This window comes from Phoca vitulina, unplaced genomic scaffold, assembly GCF_004348235.1.
Source record: "Phoca vitulina isolate PV1807 unplaced genomic scaffold, GSC_HSeal_1.0 scaffold17, whole genome shotgun sequence".
Classification (NCBI taxonomy): Eukaryota; Metazoa; Chordata; class Mammalia; order Carnivora; family Phocidae; genus Phoca; species Phoca vitulina.
In genome coordinates this window covers 12,365,390-12,382,790 of record NW_022589720.1, presented here as the reverse complement: position 1 = coordinate 12,382,790, position 17,401 = coordinate 12,365,390, and the positions used below count along the sequence as shown (strand labels likewise).

General features: G+C 38.7%; 1 protein-coding gene across 2 annotated transcripts in view; it reads right to left on the bottom strand.

The window, feature by feature from the left end:
- Positions 1-17,401, bottom strand: part of FBXL7 (F-box and leucine rich repeat protein 7) — a 372,876-nt gene that overhangs the window by 260,834 nt on the left and 94,641 nt on the right. The window contains exon 2 of one of the 2 annotated variants that reach the window (XM_032415428.1): positions 16,760-16,849. In XM_032415428.1, coding sequence (XP_032271319.1) covers positions 16,760-16,849 — 90 coding nt within the window. Of the gene's footprint in view, positions 1-16,759; positions 17,016-17,401 lie in introns of those variants that run through there. The other variant, XM_032415427.1, reaches the window with a different exon arrangement.

The window sequence follows — 17,401 nt, the reverse complement described above, 5'->3', positions numbered from 1 at the left end:
TCAGTATTTATGAAGACAAGCTCCTTGCTATTGAAAGAACTGGTTCCAGCATCTGTGTCCTTCTACACTCCCTAGGTCACCTGTTCAATGATACTGTCATCTGTCATTGCATTATGCTTTCTTTGGCATGCTTCCCACTTCGACCTATTTTTTCTTTTTAAGACTTTATTTGAGAGAGAGAGAGAAAGAGCGCATACACACAAGTGGGGGGGAGGGGCAGAGGCAGAGGAAGAATCAGACTCCCTGCTGAGCAGGGAGCCTGATGTGGGGCTTGATCCCAGGACCGTGGGATCATGACCGTGGGATCATGACCTCAGCCGAAGGCAGACGCTTAACTAACTGAGCCATCCAGGTGCCCCTCCACTTCATGTTCTTACATAACTTTGAACATGACTTTGTGCAGTTTTCTGCCTTTTTGTTTTTGTCCATCTCAGCTCACTTGCCATGCTCCTCCTACTGATACTATTCCTAAAGATTTGATATTACTTTCCCCTTGATTATGTGCCTGTCTTTATTTGTTTTATACGGGCTTTAAAATCTGACCTCAAAAGAGATCCATTCACATTGGCTCCAATTTCTGCTCATGGGAGATGGGGTCAATTATATCATCAAAATTTCATTTTTGATTTTTATATTTTATAAGCTTTCCCATCATTACTTTTTCTTATTTCTGAAATATAAAACTATCAGTAAGGAGTATCTAAATTTATCAGCTGCTCTTAATTAGCAGAATGAGAATTAGAACATTTGAGGAGCTGAGAGACCCATCACACATCTCTCTTCTCTCTGCCAAGATAGAAGGCTGTGTCATCCATGCATTCAGTACAGCAAAAATGAACCATTTCTGCTTCTTTCTCCTTTTACCATAATGAAAATGCACTATTTCTAATTTAAAATCTGTGGCTTTCTGATTAAGTATGTGACATAACACTTTTAGATTGTAAAATTAGACTGTATTCCTCCCCTTTCTATTAGATCTGTTACTTTTGAGAAAATAAAAGTATATTTCATCCTGCTAAATTGAAAGGCAACAACACTGAAAATTATAAAGGATCTACTGCTCCGTGATCCATGCAAGAAAACACACTGCAGAACTCCAATCAGTAGCCACATATTCAAACAGAAGGTTTTAACCGAACTTCAAAAGACTAGAAAACGAATGAATATGTTTTGAGTTAATGGAAATATTTACAGCCTACATACTCATTTTTAAAGGATTCCTTGTTTTAATCTATGTTTTCTAACATTTGCCAACCACCAGTTGGCCCCTGTCACTGTGAGCAAGAAGTCTTCCATGGCTAATGCAACCAGAGAACACTTAATTCTAAAATGCAAGTATGACAAATAAATACTGACAAGCTGGAGGTGTTTCTTTTCATGAGGAGAGTCCAGGGCACCCAAGAGAGACACAAGGTGTGCTATGGTGAGAGACTGTGTTCTAGGAATCTAGAAAGGGTGAGTTTCTCAACCTAGGAGTTGGAAAAGACCAGTATTTTTTCAAATCTCAAATTCTTAATGAATATACTAAAATGCAACAAAAATGAAGAGAAAAATACAAGTTAAAAAAACAACAATGCCGCCCCCCCCCCCCGGCCCAGATATAAAAAATACAAGCCCATGCTCATTCCTCTGGATGCTGTAGCCCATCAAGTTGTTATAAAGGATTCTAATCACTCTCAATTTCCATATTGACCTCCATATAGACAAAGAGTTCACAGACCATCACTATCCTCACTTTATCACTCCTCTACCATAAGCTACTACTGTTATTTCTGACTAGGCCCACAACTGACTTCTCATCGGCTTCCCTCACTGCCCACTGCCCGGATCACCCAGTAGTCACAGCAGATCTGTCCCTGCTCAAAGTCCTCAGGGGCTTCTCCTCACTGTTTAGAATAAACCCATAACCTGCATGTGGTCTAGAAGGTCCTACTACTCATCCAGTGTCAGCTCTCCTCTGTCATTGTGTTGCAAATACACAGGAGCCATGGTTCAGAGAAGCCCAAAGGTCCCTGGCGTTCCCACATCTCATCCCTCTTCATGGAATCCTGCGCCACTACCCATCCACCCTAGTGATTCAAAATAGCAGCAAATACATCAACATTTGTGCATGAAATGGAGGAGTCCGTGTCCCCACCCTCAAATCAGTGGTTCTGTAATGGTGTGACTAATACAATATGGCAGAAGTGAAGTTGTGCTAATTTCAGAACCCAGGCCATAAGAACTGGCAGCTTCCACTTCCTGTCTCTCTTTTTTAAATTTTTTATTTAAATTCAATTTAATTAGCATATCATGTATATCAGTTTCAGAGGTAGAATGTAATGATTCATCAGTTACATATAACACCCAGTGCTCATTACATCAAGTACCCTCCTTAATGCCCATCACCTAGTTACCCTATTCCCCCACCCACCACCCTTCCAACTTCCTCTCTCTAGAGATACTCTTTCTGGAACCCTGAGCAACCATGTAAGGCGTCCAATTACCCTGAAACCATCCTGCCAGAGAGGTCACCTGTAGGCTCTCCAACTGACAGTCCAGCCATCGTAGGCAAGGTGCAGGCACACACTGTTCATCTTGTAGACCAGCCTATCCATCAGCAGAATACCACCAGTAGCCTCGGTCCATGCCACATGGAACAGAAGAATTAGAGCCAAGCCCCACCCAAGTTTCTCTTTGGAAAAAGAAATGTGAGATACAATAAAATGGTTGGTGTTTTAAGTAAATAAATGTCAAAGGCAGAATAATGGCTTCCCCAAAGATGTCCATGTCCTAGTCCCCAGAAACTTGAACTGTTACTACATGATAAAAGGGACTTTGTAGATGTGATTAAGTTAAAGATCTTGAGATGGTGGGATAATTCTGGAATATCTGGGTGGGTCCAAAGTAATCCTTACACAGGGAAACAGAAGGATCAGAGAGAGAGATTTGAAAATGTTATGGTGCCGGCTTTGATGATGAAGGGACCATGAACCAAGATGGAATAGAGCAAGGAATGGATTCTCCCCTAGAGCTTCCAGAAGAAAAAGCCCTACCAACACCTTGATTTTAGCCGCTGGAGACTCATTTAGAGCTTCTGACCTTCAGAACTGTAAGATCACAGATTTGTGTTACATGAAGCCACTAAATTAGTGATACTTTTTTACAGCAGCCATAGGAAACTCATGCATTGTTTTAGGGTAATTTGTTATGCAATAATAGATAACCAGGACCCCCCACTCTCCCTGCCATCACACCTCCCCACATACAAGTGTTCACCCAGATATTTACCTTGCTAATTCCTGTTCATCATTCAGGCCTCAGCTTAAGTTTCTATTTCTAGGCATGTACTAAAGAAGGCATTCTTGGAATATAATTTATTTTTAAGTTTCTGTAATATCTGTGTCTCTATAAGATGAAAAATTCCAGAAGGTCAGGTCTGTGTCTGTTTGGCTCACCAAGGAGTCCCCGTTCCCCAAGAATAGTATCTGACATTCAGTAAACTTTGGTGAGTGAAAATATCCCTGAGTAAATGAACAGAGAATGAATCAGAATATATGCAAAGTATTGGATATACCGTACTCTATAAAGGTATAGAAAAAAGAAAAATTGTGTTGGAACTACATTCAACTAATGGAAAGAAGTTTTAAGTTTTAAGTTCTGAAGTTTAAGAAAAGTCTTTTAAAATTGATTATAAAGAAAACCATGAAAGCAATCAATCAGTGCACAGATGGGTACTGAACGCATATCGGGTACCAGGGATAAGAAATAGCAAGGTTAATTTTTATCCATAAATCTTAATCATGAAAAAAATCAAATAATTGAAACTTTTATCATATCACACTCAACGAAATTCCAAAAACAACTAGTGAAAGAGACATTCTCAGCTCTTAAAAAAAGAACCAACTTGTTAATTACCTCTTCGCCATGGGAAGTTAGACAATATTGGAAAACACCCAAAATAAAAGTAATCCATAATTCTGTCACTCAGTGATAACCATTCATAACACCCTGAAACATGTCCCCCTCAGTCTTTTTCCTCTTCAAATATAATCCTATTTGTGGAATTCATAGGAAATGCTGCTTCATAATGTGCATTTTTCATAAACATCTTCCCATATCATGAAACACTGTTTGTGAACATGTTTTTAATACCTAAACAGGTCTTTGACATATAAATGTCTCAATGAAATACTTTACCAATGTTTTTATGCTATAAAAATTAAGAAGCATATATCTACAATTAAAATTCAGATTTTTAAGGTGATTTCCTAGTGCGAAATCCCTAGGTCAAAGTGTGTACACATATTTTAAGGCTCTTGATTCACATGTATAAACATTTCCTGGTTGTAAGGATAAAAAAAAAAAGAAGTTTGCAAAATAAAATATACTGCTTGAAAATTAAAAACATACACTAACACATCAACAGCTTCAAGAAGTCCAGCAATAAAAAAAGAGACCAGTGTTGAACTTGCTTAATGAAAAAACAAACACATATTTGACAATGGAAAGATCTTTCTCTATCCTCTAGAGCACGTACTTCCCCATGCATGTGCTGGTGGCCTTCTTTAACTTTATGACAATTCCCATTTTCATGCTTTAAAAGGTTCTTCTACCTTGAGATCATAAAACAATTCATCTACATTTAATTTGAACATTTAAATCTTTCATCCATTCAGAATTTATTTTGGCATCAGGAACACATTAGGTTGCCCATGTTCCTTTTCTTTAAAATGAGAAGCTGATTTTCCTGTGAGGATGTATTGACAAGGCTTATCTCCCTTATCCATTTATGATGCCATCCTTATTATACCTTAAATTCCCATATGTAACTAAGTCTACCCTGAACTCTCTGTTCCATTACACCAAGCTCTACCATGCCACACTTCTTCAGCATTTGTAAATGTGTAATATATTTTCATGACACTAAGGAAATGTTACTCTCATTACTCGTTGCCAAAATTTCCCTGGATATCCTCATATGTACATGTATTCAATACTCAACAAATGAGTTCAACATACATAAGTAATTCAACATACACAATGTCATACATACGTAATTGAATTGAATTCAGTATCCACATGAGGTAGGTACTTATAGATGTTGGATTTATTCTTCCAGGTAGGGAAAGTAGAGTTTGGTCAAGTTTCAAAATTAAAATCTTATTGAGATTTCCACTGGAATTATGTTGAATTCATTTAAGGGTGATTTTTCCATACAACATTTTCCTGTCCCTGAACAAGGTAAGATATGGAACTCACATCAAGTAGCTGTGAGTAAGCCGATGAAATTAAACCAGATAATATGCACAGGGACGCACACTGCATATAATTTTTAAATTTACTCCTCATAACCAACACATGAAGTAGAGAATATTATTATTCCTAGTTTACAGAGAAGAAAATTAAGGCTAAGTAACTTGTATCACCCATAAATGGGGAGTAAATAACAAAAGTCACAAAATTTTCATTACACAGCTTTTTGTTTCCCCCTCTCATTCATATTAAATGCAGAGTTCAACCTCCAACTTCATTTTCCAAATGCATCCATTACCAGAATTTAGCTCTTTGTAAATCTTTGAGATTGAGTGAAATCATTCCCTAATCTCTGCACTGACCAGTTCCAACCCAGCTAAACAAAACATGAACTTCACAGTTTCCCACTTTCTACGAAATAGAATATAGCTTGCAAAAGATAATCTGAGGTCAAGGTTGGTTCTAGGATAATGCTTTCAAAAAGGGGAAATAACAATATTATTTTCTCCTTTAGGAATGCTTTTCCTAACATTTCTTCTTAACAAATCAGTGAACCAACCTCCCCCCTCCAAAAAAAAAACCTGAACACATTTATTAACTGACCAATTCAGCCATATTTTGGGCCAATAAAATGAAACTTACTTCTCCAATTTCATCAGTTAAAAAACCGCAGGCTCTAATTTGATATTGTGACATACCAGTAAGTGAAGAATTGAAATAATCCAATGTATTGAGGTTAAAAAAGATTAAAAAGAGGTTTAATAAAATTAAATTGGTTAAGGGTACAGAATATTTTTCCTCTGCCCTTAAAATTTAGGTACAGAGGCTGAATAGCTCTAGAATTTTGTATTTCTAAGTTTATCTCATTTGGTGATCTAAAATGTTAAAAACTTTTCTGATAAAAACTGGTTATTTATAGAGCTAATATTCAATAGACAACAAACCTTCTTTTGGTTTAAAAATGTTGAAACACATGAAAACACAGAAACCAGAACTATCTTTTGTTCCAACTATCTTCCTCCTTCTGACATGTCTCTTCTGCTTAAAGAAGTTGTTTGTTCCCTTAACACAAAAGGCAACTAAAAGCAAATCGAGGGCTAACATTCCCATGATGTGCTTCCAAGTTTTCCTAAGGAATAGTGTTATTCTTTTTTCTAAAAAGTAACTGTATCTCTCCTATATTACTTTGTGGATTTGCACAGCTTTTGATGTCATAGTCTTTATGACTATAGTTGGAAAAATTAACCAAGAGGGCTTTTCCTTCTTAGAATCTGAACCCATTCATTCACTTAACAAACATGTTTCAAATGTTTATTGCATGGCAATCACTGTGGTAGCCACTTGGCATACAAAGGGGGATAAAACACTGTTCCTTCCTCAAAGGAGTCAAGCAATTGCAGGGATGACACTATGGACCTATCAACTGAAAGCATGCACATAACTCATGCAGTGGGTATCTTGACTGAGCTGTAGCCTATTACCTGTCCCTGCTAAAAGATCAGGCATGTCTGGGTATATCTGAAGATCTGATGGAGAGGGCCCAACTTAAGTTATATCTTTGGTTGCTGAATAGTAGAAAGTCTAGTGGCAAATGAAATTTCATACTGTTAGAATATTAGTATAGCACAAGAATTTATAACATACAATTTTATAAATTGATAAAATCAATGTGTACTGGTACCTTAAAAATATTTTTTCTCCAGATCCAATTTTATTAAAAGTGAGCCCACAGCAGCAGGAGTCTTTTGCTTCACTCCCAGATTTACATCCTGAAAATGTTTCCCCATTAAAAAAAAAAAAATCCCACTGGGCATGACTGATTCTGTATCTTGGGCAGGAACAAAACAAAACAAAACAAAAAAATGGACCTGCAACATTCTTTTGTGGCCAGAAAGCAACGGTGTTTTTATAGCCTGAAGGACAGTGCTAGAAGGACAAAGAAGATGCTTAAAGTTTTTCTGTAGAAGAAGTTGTGAAAAATCAAGCATCAAGAAGAGAATAATAATTATTAATAGTTGGAACAATTGAGTTCATTATCAGACTTAAAAGAGAAAAGTTAATATAAATTGCCTAAGTTAATATGTTATACAGAATATCATTATATACAACAGAACAGAAGCATAATAGAATGCTTAAATTTGTGCAAATTGTAATAGTAAGGGAGTGTTAATTGACGGATTCTTCATCAGTTGGCTTTTATTGTATTTGCGTAAGTCAAGTGACCACAAGGAATGCAAGTGGACAGTCTCAAAATTCAGCCCTTCCCTGATTTCTATACGAAACCCACTCCCTTCCAAGCACTTTGTGGGTTTAGTAAAGATGGACTAAGGATTTTTAGTGACACAGGAAGGTGGTGTCACCTTGGGAGCCACTACCATCCAAGATGTTAAAACATCTCCCCAGGGGCACCTGACCTGAGTGGCTCATTCAGTTGAGCATCCAACTCTTGATCTCAGCTCAGGTCTCAATCTCAGGTTTGAGAGTTCAAGCCCAGTGTTGGACTCCATGCTGGGCATGGAGCCTACTTAAAAAGCAAAACAAAAACAAACAAACAACAACAACAAAAATCTCCCCATCTCCCCCCAGTTCCACCATCCCTTCTTCAATCTCCTTCTTCAATCTCCTGGATACCTACTGTGTCTCAGCTCAGAATCTCTCCACTGTGCAGAGAAATCTGGTTTCCTGAAGCCCACATCAGAAAACGCACATGTTCAAACACACACAGTTATCTGGCAGAACAAATGTCCTTCAGTGTAGCAGGTGGCCCACCCCACCTTGGAAGGCAGCAGCAGTTATAAACAACAAAAGTTTCCTAGTTACATTTACAATGATAAACTGTACTAATATCTGCTTCCCACAGACTGCACTCCTTATAACAATTCCTCAATCACTTCTTAATGATCACAAATAGTATCTAAATTACTTGTAGATTATTCCCTCCATAAGGGGGATTTTCTACATTTTTACGTATATGGAATATAAAGGAACACACTTACAGCTAAAGTGCTTTTCTCTCGTTATTTGTTAATCAGCCTAACAGCCTTGGGAAGCCTGGGACTTCCTGAGGAAGTTAGTTTATCCTCAGGAAGTTATTTCCTAGTCAAAGAGGAAGTAAACAGACGTGTTAACCTGATTTTTAAGGTCAGACGGTGTCCATGACTGTAAAGGGCAAATATTTCCAGTATCAGGTTATTCTTTCTAAAATGTTTGTCCCCAACCCCTTCCATATGCCCTTTTTGCCTTTGATGAGCTCAGAAGTCAGCCTTTTAGTATAAAACACCCCAAGTATCCCAAAGAAAGGTGGTGGGCATAAAATGTCATGGAGCGATGGCCTATTTATCACTGACATAGTACAAAGAATGTGCAACTATTCTGTAACTAAATATTTTAGTGCAAGACTGGATGTTCAAAACACTTTGGGAATGTATTCAATGTGGTCAAGAAGGGGTCCCTTTAGGAGCCTCCATTTTTCCCCACATGAACCCAGATGGATTTTTCCAGACTCCTCACAACCTTACACGCCATGCTGTATCTTCCTCTCCACCCTCCCACCTTCTGTCCACACAGGAGAAGCCAAGTCCCAGACTGCCATGACACCTTTCCCAACTGCTCCAACCCATGCCTCTCTCCCTTCCTCTTCAGACCACTTGTCAGGACACAATCTTATACCACCCTGAATTACTACTGAACTGATTCACAGTGTTTATTGCCCCCTAGTAATTGCTAAGGTTCTGGCAACAGCGGGTCTTGCCATAAAATCAAATTCCATCAGGAGCCAAATAGCTAACGGCAATATTGTGAAAGATGCTTGGTTAAGGCAACAGAGAATTATGGGGACTCAGGAGCTGCAGGGTAGATGCCCCACCTAAATCCATTAAATTAAACCCAAAATTAGTTTTGAAAATTCTTCAAGGAGAAGAAAACACGGCTGAGGGGTCATTCTCTGTGCTACCAATCTGTGACTGACATACATTTTGTAGTTTCCCCGTAAGTGCCTAAACAAATATATTTAAAACTAGATTTACATCCTTTAATAAATTTCCATTGAATTAGATTACTGAGATTACTGGTAAGATATCTTAGAAATGATCCAAGCCTTCACTGCAAATACACTTAGCTGTATTTAGGTGAACTAGAATGTCTATGGCTGAAATCTATCAATTATTTATTGAGTGTTTTTTGCAAATGACAGAATGGAAGTGAGAGAAACACAGAATAATTTTACCCACGGGATTAGAATGCTAAAGATCTAATGTTTTCTCTCCTAACTCTACATAAAGGCACTGACAGACGCCGGATGTCTCAATTAAGTATTACTTTAAGATGTCCTTAAACACACACACACACACACACACACACACACACACACACACTCATGTACAGAAACCTAATTTCCTTCTGAGACTATTAAATGACATTTTTGCCATTCTGGATGATTCATTTTGGAAGATGATTCCTTTAAGAAATTAAACTTAGTTCTTGAGTCTGAGATGGTATTTAGGGTTTCATTACACATTTTTAGGCTTACATAACAATTTTGTGGATACCGAGCTGATGAGTGTTCCACTGCTTAAACTAATTCTCAAATGCAAATCTGACTTCTTTACTAAATTGGGCACACTGAATCTATAATGTGCTCAAATCACCCAATATAATTGGTGCAGTTTTTCAAAAGTCACCTAACTTAAAATTAGGCAGTAGTGAGAAACTTGGCCATGAAGCAGTGACTTGTTAATTTAATTACCAAAACACATTAAGTTTCAACAGCTAAAGCCTTGTAAGGTTTTCCTAAATAATCCTGAAATTTTCAGAAATAGTTAAGCTTGCAATTTAATTTTTTTTTAAAGATTTTATTTATTTATTTGACAAAGAGAGAGACAGCGAGAGAGGGAACACAAGCAGGGGGAGTGGGAGAGGGAGAAGCAGGCCCCCTGCCGAGCAGGGAGCCAGATGCGGGGCTTGATCCCAGGACCCTGCGATCATGACCTGAACCGAAGGCAGACACTTAACGACTGAGCCACCCAGGCGCCCCTGCAATTTAATTTTTAAAGGCAAAACAAATCTTTATAATCAGTCATCACCTTCTTCACATACAGAGTAAAAGCTCCTAACAGCACATTTCTGATTTTGGGATCTCTCCCACCCATAAGGTCCCCCAAAACCACCCTTCCAGTTTGAATAAAAGTCATCTTATCACTATCTTTAAAGACACTTTTTCTATGCCATTTACTTTCTCCACTTCTGTATTTTTTATTCCTCTTCCTATGTTATATGTTTTTACTCTGTTTTCTCTTATGTCATGGATTGAGTTCCATTTGATTGTAATAGACTGCTTCGAGGCATAATTCCAGTCTTGCAAGGCACATGCTCTAAGATTGATATCTTCCACCTGTGTACATTTCCAATTAAAGAATAACTGCTTGGCTCAGTTTTAAAGTAATAAGGAGCAATGAAACTAGTCAGTACTTTTATATTACATGCACTATAGATCCTATATCATGATTAATTTAAATATCAATTTCAAACCGTAATCTGTCTGATGCAGTATGTTAAGGACACAGTTATGATAACCTGCAAACTAACCCTTCAACAGTTTAGTAAAAAGGCATCTTGGAATATTGACATTTGCTTTCAATAACTAAGAATTTAAAGTACATTTCTAGACTATACATAGACCACATTTCCATGTATAATACTGACAATCGAGACACAATTATGGATTTTTTGAAAAGATACTTCTCATAAGGACTTTCAAAATACATTTTGATATAAACTTATAAAAATGATTAGCATGAAATTCTTTTTTTTTAAAAAAGATTTTATTTATTTGACAGAGAGAGAGACAGTGAGAGCAGGAACACAAGCAGGGGGAGTGGGTGAGGGAGAAGCAGGCTTCCTGCCGAGCAGGGAGCCAGAGGGATGCAGGACTCAATCCCAGGACCCTGGGATCATGACCTGAGCTGAAGGCAGACGTTTAACGACTGAGCCACCCAGGCGCCCCTAGCATGAAATTCTTAATAGTTCTACATGGCAATTACAAAACAAGCATTAAGAAAAAATCTTACTCAGATTTCAGTGCCTATAACCATCTTCGCCTTTTACTAATTTTTCATGACTTTGGACCACACTGATGCTTTCCCAGTTTCCCTACTGTCATCTACCAAATGAAAACATGTCTACCTCCTTCTCGAGAGCAATGTGACAATGAAACAGTTGAATGCAATAATGCTCATGAGAGACTAGGATCAGCATGAAATAATATGTATCCCAAAAACGTGTGTTGAATTTGTTGGATGGTCAAAAAGGCTTTTGTTTAGGGAAATGCAATCTACCTTGAATTAAAAGCATCATCTTTCTCTTCCTGAGTGACACAGGTGAATGTTGTTTGAGAAGTACACTCAAGAAGTAGAAAGAAGATAATATAAGGAAGACAGAATAAAACAAAGCCCGATTCCTGGGCATTTTCAAAATAACTCCATTTAGAATTGGTCTAATTGGGGCACTGAAAACATCTTAACCCACAACTGTATAAATAAAGTGGTGATTTTAGGTACCATGGAAACAATTCTTTATATATCAACTCATTTCACTCATGGCTCAAATGAAACATTTTAAAATTAATTTCCTTCAGGGAGTTAATTAAATGGGCAGTTTCACAAAACAATATTAATTGAATTTATTGAAAGCTTATTTTATAATCATGAGCTAACTTAAAGGTAATGTTTCCATCTCCAGGTGAGAAGCTAACCTATATAAGTGGGTTGAGATTCTTTTGCCATTTGAAGTAGATCCTCTCCTCCCATTGGAAGTACTGCTCTATTTGAACTCAAGTCTTTCTCAAACTTTTCTGAACAGCCTACCTCCTCCCTGCAACCAGCTCAAAATAGGCTGCTAACAGGCGGACAAAACAGAATTAAATAGTTTCACACTTAGAAGGCAACAACTTTTTTAAAGGTTATGATTTTCCTGATTTGTGCCCTCTCTCACTGAAACAATACTGTGTCAAACTCCTGCTCAACAATTTATTAGGTGTGTAATATTGAGCAAATCTCTTTATTTCTTTGTGCCGCAGGGATTTCTTTGTAAAATGAGTGTATTAGATCAGAAAATTGCCAGGGCCTTTGTAGCTCGAAAAATCCTATGATTCCATATTTGGCTGGCTTGATAACAACATGTATAAGCCATCACACCTGTAAATTGTGCTGTCAGTGAGTTCAATATCTGAACTTGAGCAACTGGATGAAGCTGACTTTTCATCAGCCAATTACACTTGGCCTTTGAACGAACTGTGTTACCTTCCCCCAGCTCAAGAGAAGTCAGAGTTGTTGAGATGCCACCATTAAAACCACATCCTCATGACCTGTTCTGAGAAAGAAGCCCAAGCTGAGCTTATTTCTAGGAAGCTTCTTCGTGATCCAACCCAATCCAACTGATGCTGTTTCAGTCTTTTCAGGCTGACTGCCGTGTACTCTATTCTAACCATGGGCCGGACGTGACTTTCATAGCTGAAAGTCAAAGGCCATTCCTTCCAATACGAGGGAGAACACCCCGTGGATGAGAAAGACTGGAAAAAAGTGTAACAGAAAGAATAGCAACACAACTGGAAAGAATTAAGCTGTGGCTTACGATGCTGGAATGCAGATTTTGTTGGGGAAAATGGAATGTTTCCAGCCTTCTGCACTTGAACCCAAACCCCCTACAGTGTCAGGAAATCAGAAACTTAAACTGTCACAAGAAATATAATGGGCTTTAAAGAAAGCCTATACCATTTATCAAGGAGAAAGCTCTGCAGGCTGCCAATTCTTTAAAAGGGGTATGGCTTTAGACTCACAAAATTAAGATGCACCAAGATTTTGCATGAGACTTTGGAAAGGAACACTTACATTTAGGTAAAAAATACCATTCTCTGTTGGATTAAAACTGAATTGCATCACCGTCTGTGCCCACCGTGCCTAGGGGAACAGCCTTATGACCCAAAGTAGATGAGTGGGAACAACAGGTAGACAGCAAGGAATGAGTCCTTACACTTACTAGAATGAATAAATGTGACTGAGGCCTTAACCATCAATCATGCTTGGTTGCTAAAAACTTAAAATTCAAGCTGAGGTTAGAGACTCTCCGGGAAAAGCTTTAAAAAAAAAAAAACAGGTTTTGAGAAACTTGTGGGTCTATCATCTCTCATGTCTTCCAGAACTTTCCAGGAGAGTATGTACCTACGAGAAGTCCACGATGCCCAGACACCACGTGCAGGGCTGTGAACACTACGGGTCCAGGGACCCCTTATGATGCTTTCAGGGCAGTGCTGGCCCCGAGGCCAGAGCATCCCAGGAGAAGCTTTCAGCCAGCAGCCCTGCTCTCTGTACGGCCAAGACCCATGCTCCTAAGGGGTCTTCTCACCACTGTTCAAGACTTCTTCCCAGAGCGAGGAGGCAGCATTTTCGAAGAGTAGTTTGTGCTGATTTAGATGCAGGTCTGAAGGTCATGCAGAAGCAGCAGCTTCCAATACCCATTTCCTGTGTCTACTTCAATGACTTTTAAGCAAATGTACTGTGTCGTGCAACTTTTACCACGATCCAGTTTTAGAACATGATCATCTCCCTAGTCAGATCCCCGGCGCCTGTCATAGTTAGTCCCCGTTGCCACTGCCAGCCCCAGGTTGGCGCATGGTATGTGGGCGCCCTCCCCTCCCCTCAGCTCCCATGTCCTCAGGTCAGGCGCCAGCTTTCAACGCACAGGTTACTTACATGCTTCCCAGTGAGAGACGTCCACTCGGCCATTGGCTGTCACCTGGAGGCTGTAGGCGAAAGCTCATGCGCACGCACACACACACGCCCCACAGGCCCGGGAATTGATATAATACCTTCCCTGTCCAGCCCACCACGGACACGTCCAACTCTGCTCCCCAAGGCTTTCAACCCAACTATTACAGGTATGGCCACAGTTTGCAAAGGCTGCAGGAAAATTGAATATTGTCCTTCATGATATATCTCATTTTTAGAAATCAGTATTACTCAAACCTTTAACCTGAGGATCCTGCCTGTGTTTCTTGAAGAGGATATTGGTAAAGTCAGAGGTGAAAAGTCCTCTTAAGAGGATCAAAGAACTGAAGAAAGTAACGGTAGTCAAATCACTTCTGGAAAACCAGTTACAACACTCGCCTGACATTTTCTTAACAACCAAGGTTAAAAACAGTTCTAGAAACTGTGGGAAGAGAACCAGAGAAGCATTTTTTAATTGGCTCCTCTGTAGCATGTGTAAGAAATTGGTGTCCAGTTTCTGTTTCTTGGCACACAGTGGCTAGTAGTTGCTTTCTGGTAGGAGCAAACTATTGGGTTTACTCTTGGGTAAACCCACTTTGTGGAGGTCAGAAAATATGACACCCTAATCCTGAGAGGCAGACCAGGACTCTGTCACCTGTGCATTGAGAAATGAGCACTGGCTGGTGTTCCATCTTGAAAAACCAGGCTGATAGCGAGACCATTTTGCAGCAGACATCCCTGAATACATTTTTATGGAAGTAACACCCACACCTAATTTATTTTAAAATATTTTTTTAGTTCCATTGATTAAAGTGGATTCATACATACAAACAGTAAAAAAAAAAAAAAACCCCACAACTTTGCAGATATGCAAAAAAAATGGATAGCATCTTTCATAGAGATGGGATTCTTCCATTTAAGAGTTGGAAAAAATATTCCCTATTAATTTAGCCCAGTTGTTAAAATTTCTGTTTCATATGAACATCGTATTTTCCCATTTTTCCCTCCTGAATTTACCCTCAGAATGGTAGGAAATGCATTGTGACAAAAATGTATAAAACATTGGCTGAGCCCCGCATCAAAAAAATCTTCCCAAGGAAAAGGCAGAATAAGATGAAAATTTTAAATCCCTATAGAGTTATTTTTTCGAAGCATAAAAAGAAGACATTTTTAGTGCATGAAGCCCCACAGTCCCCTCCCCCAACCCTTACAACAGAGCCCACACAGTTTCGTATTTTCTGTTTTTAAAAAAATTAAATCTGGAGAGGGAAACACAGAGGGATTATTTCACATACTTTTAACTTTCTATTTTCACAGTCACTCCAATTAACCAAACTATGACTATACGAAGAGTGACTAAAATCATAGTAGAAAGAAGTGATCACCTTACAAAACAAAGATTTCTGATCAGAGAGAACCATAAATAAATAAGTTATGTTGAAGTGATTTCCAGTTGGGTCCCTAAGAACAGAGGCCTCAAAAGCAAAAGTCTAGAATCAATTTACCTGACTTGCACGTTACCTTAACTAAATTTCCAGAATGACCTAGTGCTCATATTTGAATCAACAGCCAGAAAATTCAAATTGGAATTCTATCTGGTGCTTCACAACACTGAGGAGAACACCCTGATCTATTCGCCTTACAATGTTGGTAAAACAACATTAAGGCATTAAATGCCAGGGAATATAATCCCATTATAAAAGCTCTTTATATATCAGTCTGTTTGAAACACACCAAGTCAAAGCTAAAGAGAAGACACACACAGCAGGGGCCAACCCTCATCATTCACGCACACACAGTCACGCAGATCAAGAGCAACCAAACACTGAGATGACCAACATCAGCTCATGGGTATGCTTCCCAAAATTGCAAGCAGCTTCAATTAAGCCTCAAGACAGAGCGTAGAAATGTACTTCCACACATCCTGCACACTTTAAGAAAGCAGGCTCTACACAAGGTCACCTCACATTGGGTCTTCCATTGTAAGCGGCATCAACATCTTACACTGGACCTGCCTTCGACAATTAATTTAGAAGGAGCTCTTCTGCAGAAGAGAACTCAATTGTGTTTAACTTTAAAATAAAAACTAATTCCATCATTGAGTCGGCTTTCCACTAAATAACTACCACAGAAACAGTGATTTCCACATGCAAACAAGTAGTAACACAAAAGCTTCTGGACTAGGCAGAGCAATTAATTCGAACATGTATTACTACATATAGTGAAATTCTATATCAAGAACATCAATGGAGCTGATCTTTGTCCTGAGAGGCAAGACTTTCTATGTATCCTTTAAATAATCAAACAAACCTCTTTTCCTCCTCCCACATAATGGTTAATTCAAGTTCTACAAATCACATGATTGTGACCCTCCCATTGTCAAAATCCTGAATTCCAATTTTGAAAGTTTTTGCAGGAACTTTCACTTAGAGCACAGGAATTTTACAATCATAGTGTTTTCCACACTGAAAAACAAGACAGATAACATCATGAAGGCTCCCCAAAAGTCAGCCTATTATATTTTCACGAAATAACAGCATTTGCCTTAGAATTGAGACACTTAAATCCTATCAAAACCCCTTTATCAGAAGGCAAGAGCACAGCAACAAAAAGCAACTTGGGAAACCCTCTGCCTTCTCATTTTTAAGAATCTCATATGCTCCCACTCAGTAGAACAGAACTGAGACTCACACATTTTATTTGTCTTCCAAAAATAGCCTGCACTGTGAACACAGGGAGAGAGATAATGAAGACCAGATGCCTACCTTCACTGGTAGCCACATTCTTCTGGGCTTGGGTCGGCGTGTGATCTGTACTTGAACTCACGTCAGATGAGATGCTTGAGCTGCCTTTGCCTAGAGAAAACAGGAATGAGCAGCTTTTGAGTTTTGTAACTTCAGAACTGGACCATGTCTTCCACTCTGTCCCATAACAAGCCGTATCACTGGTTTCCAAGAAAAGAGCCGTAATACCAAGAAGGGAGTTTATTAGGTTTCTTGCCTCTTGCATTACATATCTGACCCATAAGAGTGGAACTAAAGCCCTATTACACTATAGCTCAACTATAAACTCAGACAAGATTATAAAACATATGATAACATAATCTCATTTTGGCATACGTGTGAATAAGAGAGGACATGTGGGAAACTCATCTACAGTATTAATTTTATATTTGCAACTCTAAACTATACATTTCCCAGTACAGGACAAAAGCACATCTAAGAATGAGGCATTATCCGAATAGTAAGGACCTGCTGGCTCCAAACAGTGGTATCACCTTAGAAACCAAATTCCCTGTTTTAATAGGTTCTTCTTTAAAAACAAACAAAAAATACTTATGTATCTAACACAGTAGTTATCAAGTGGGGGTGCTTTTTCCCTCAGGGGGACATTTGGCAATGTCTGGT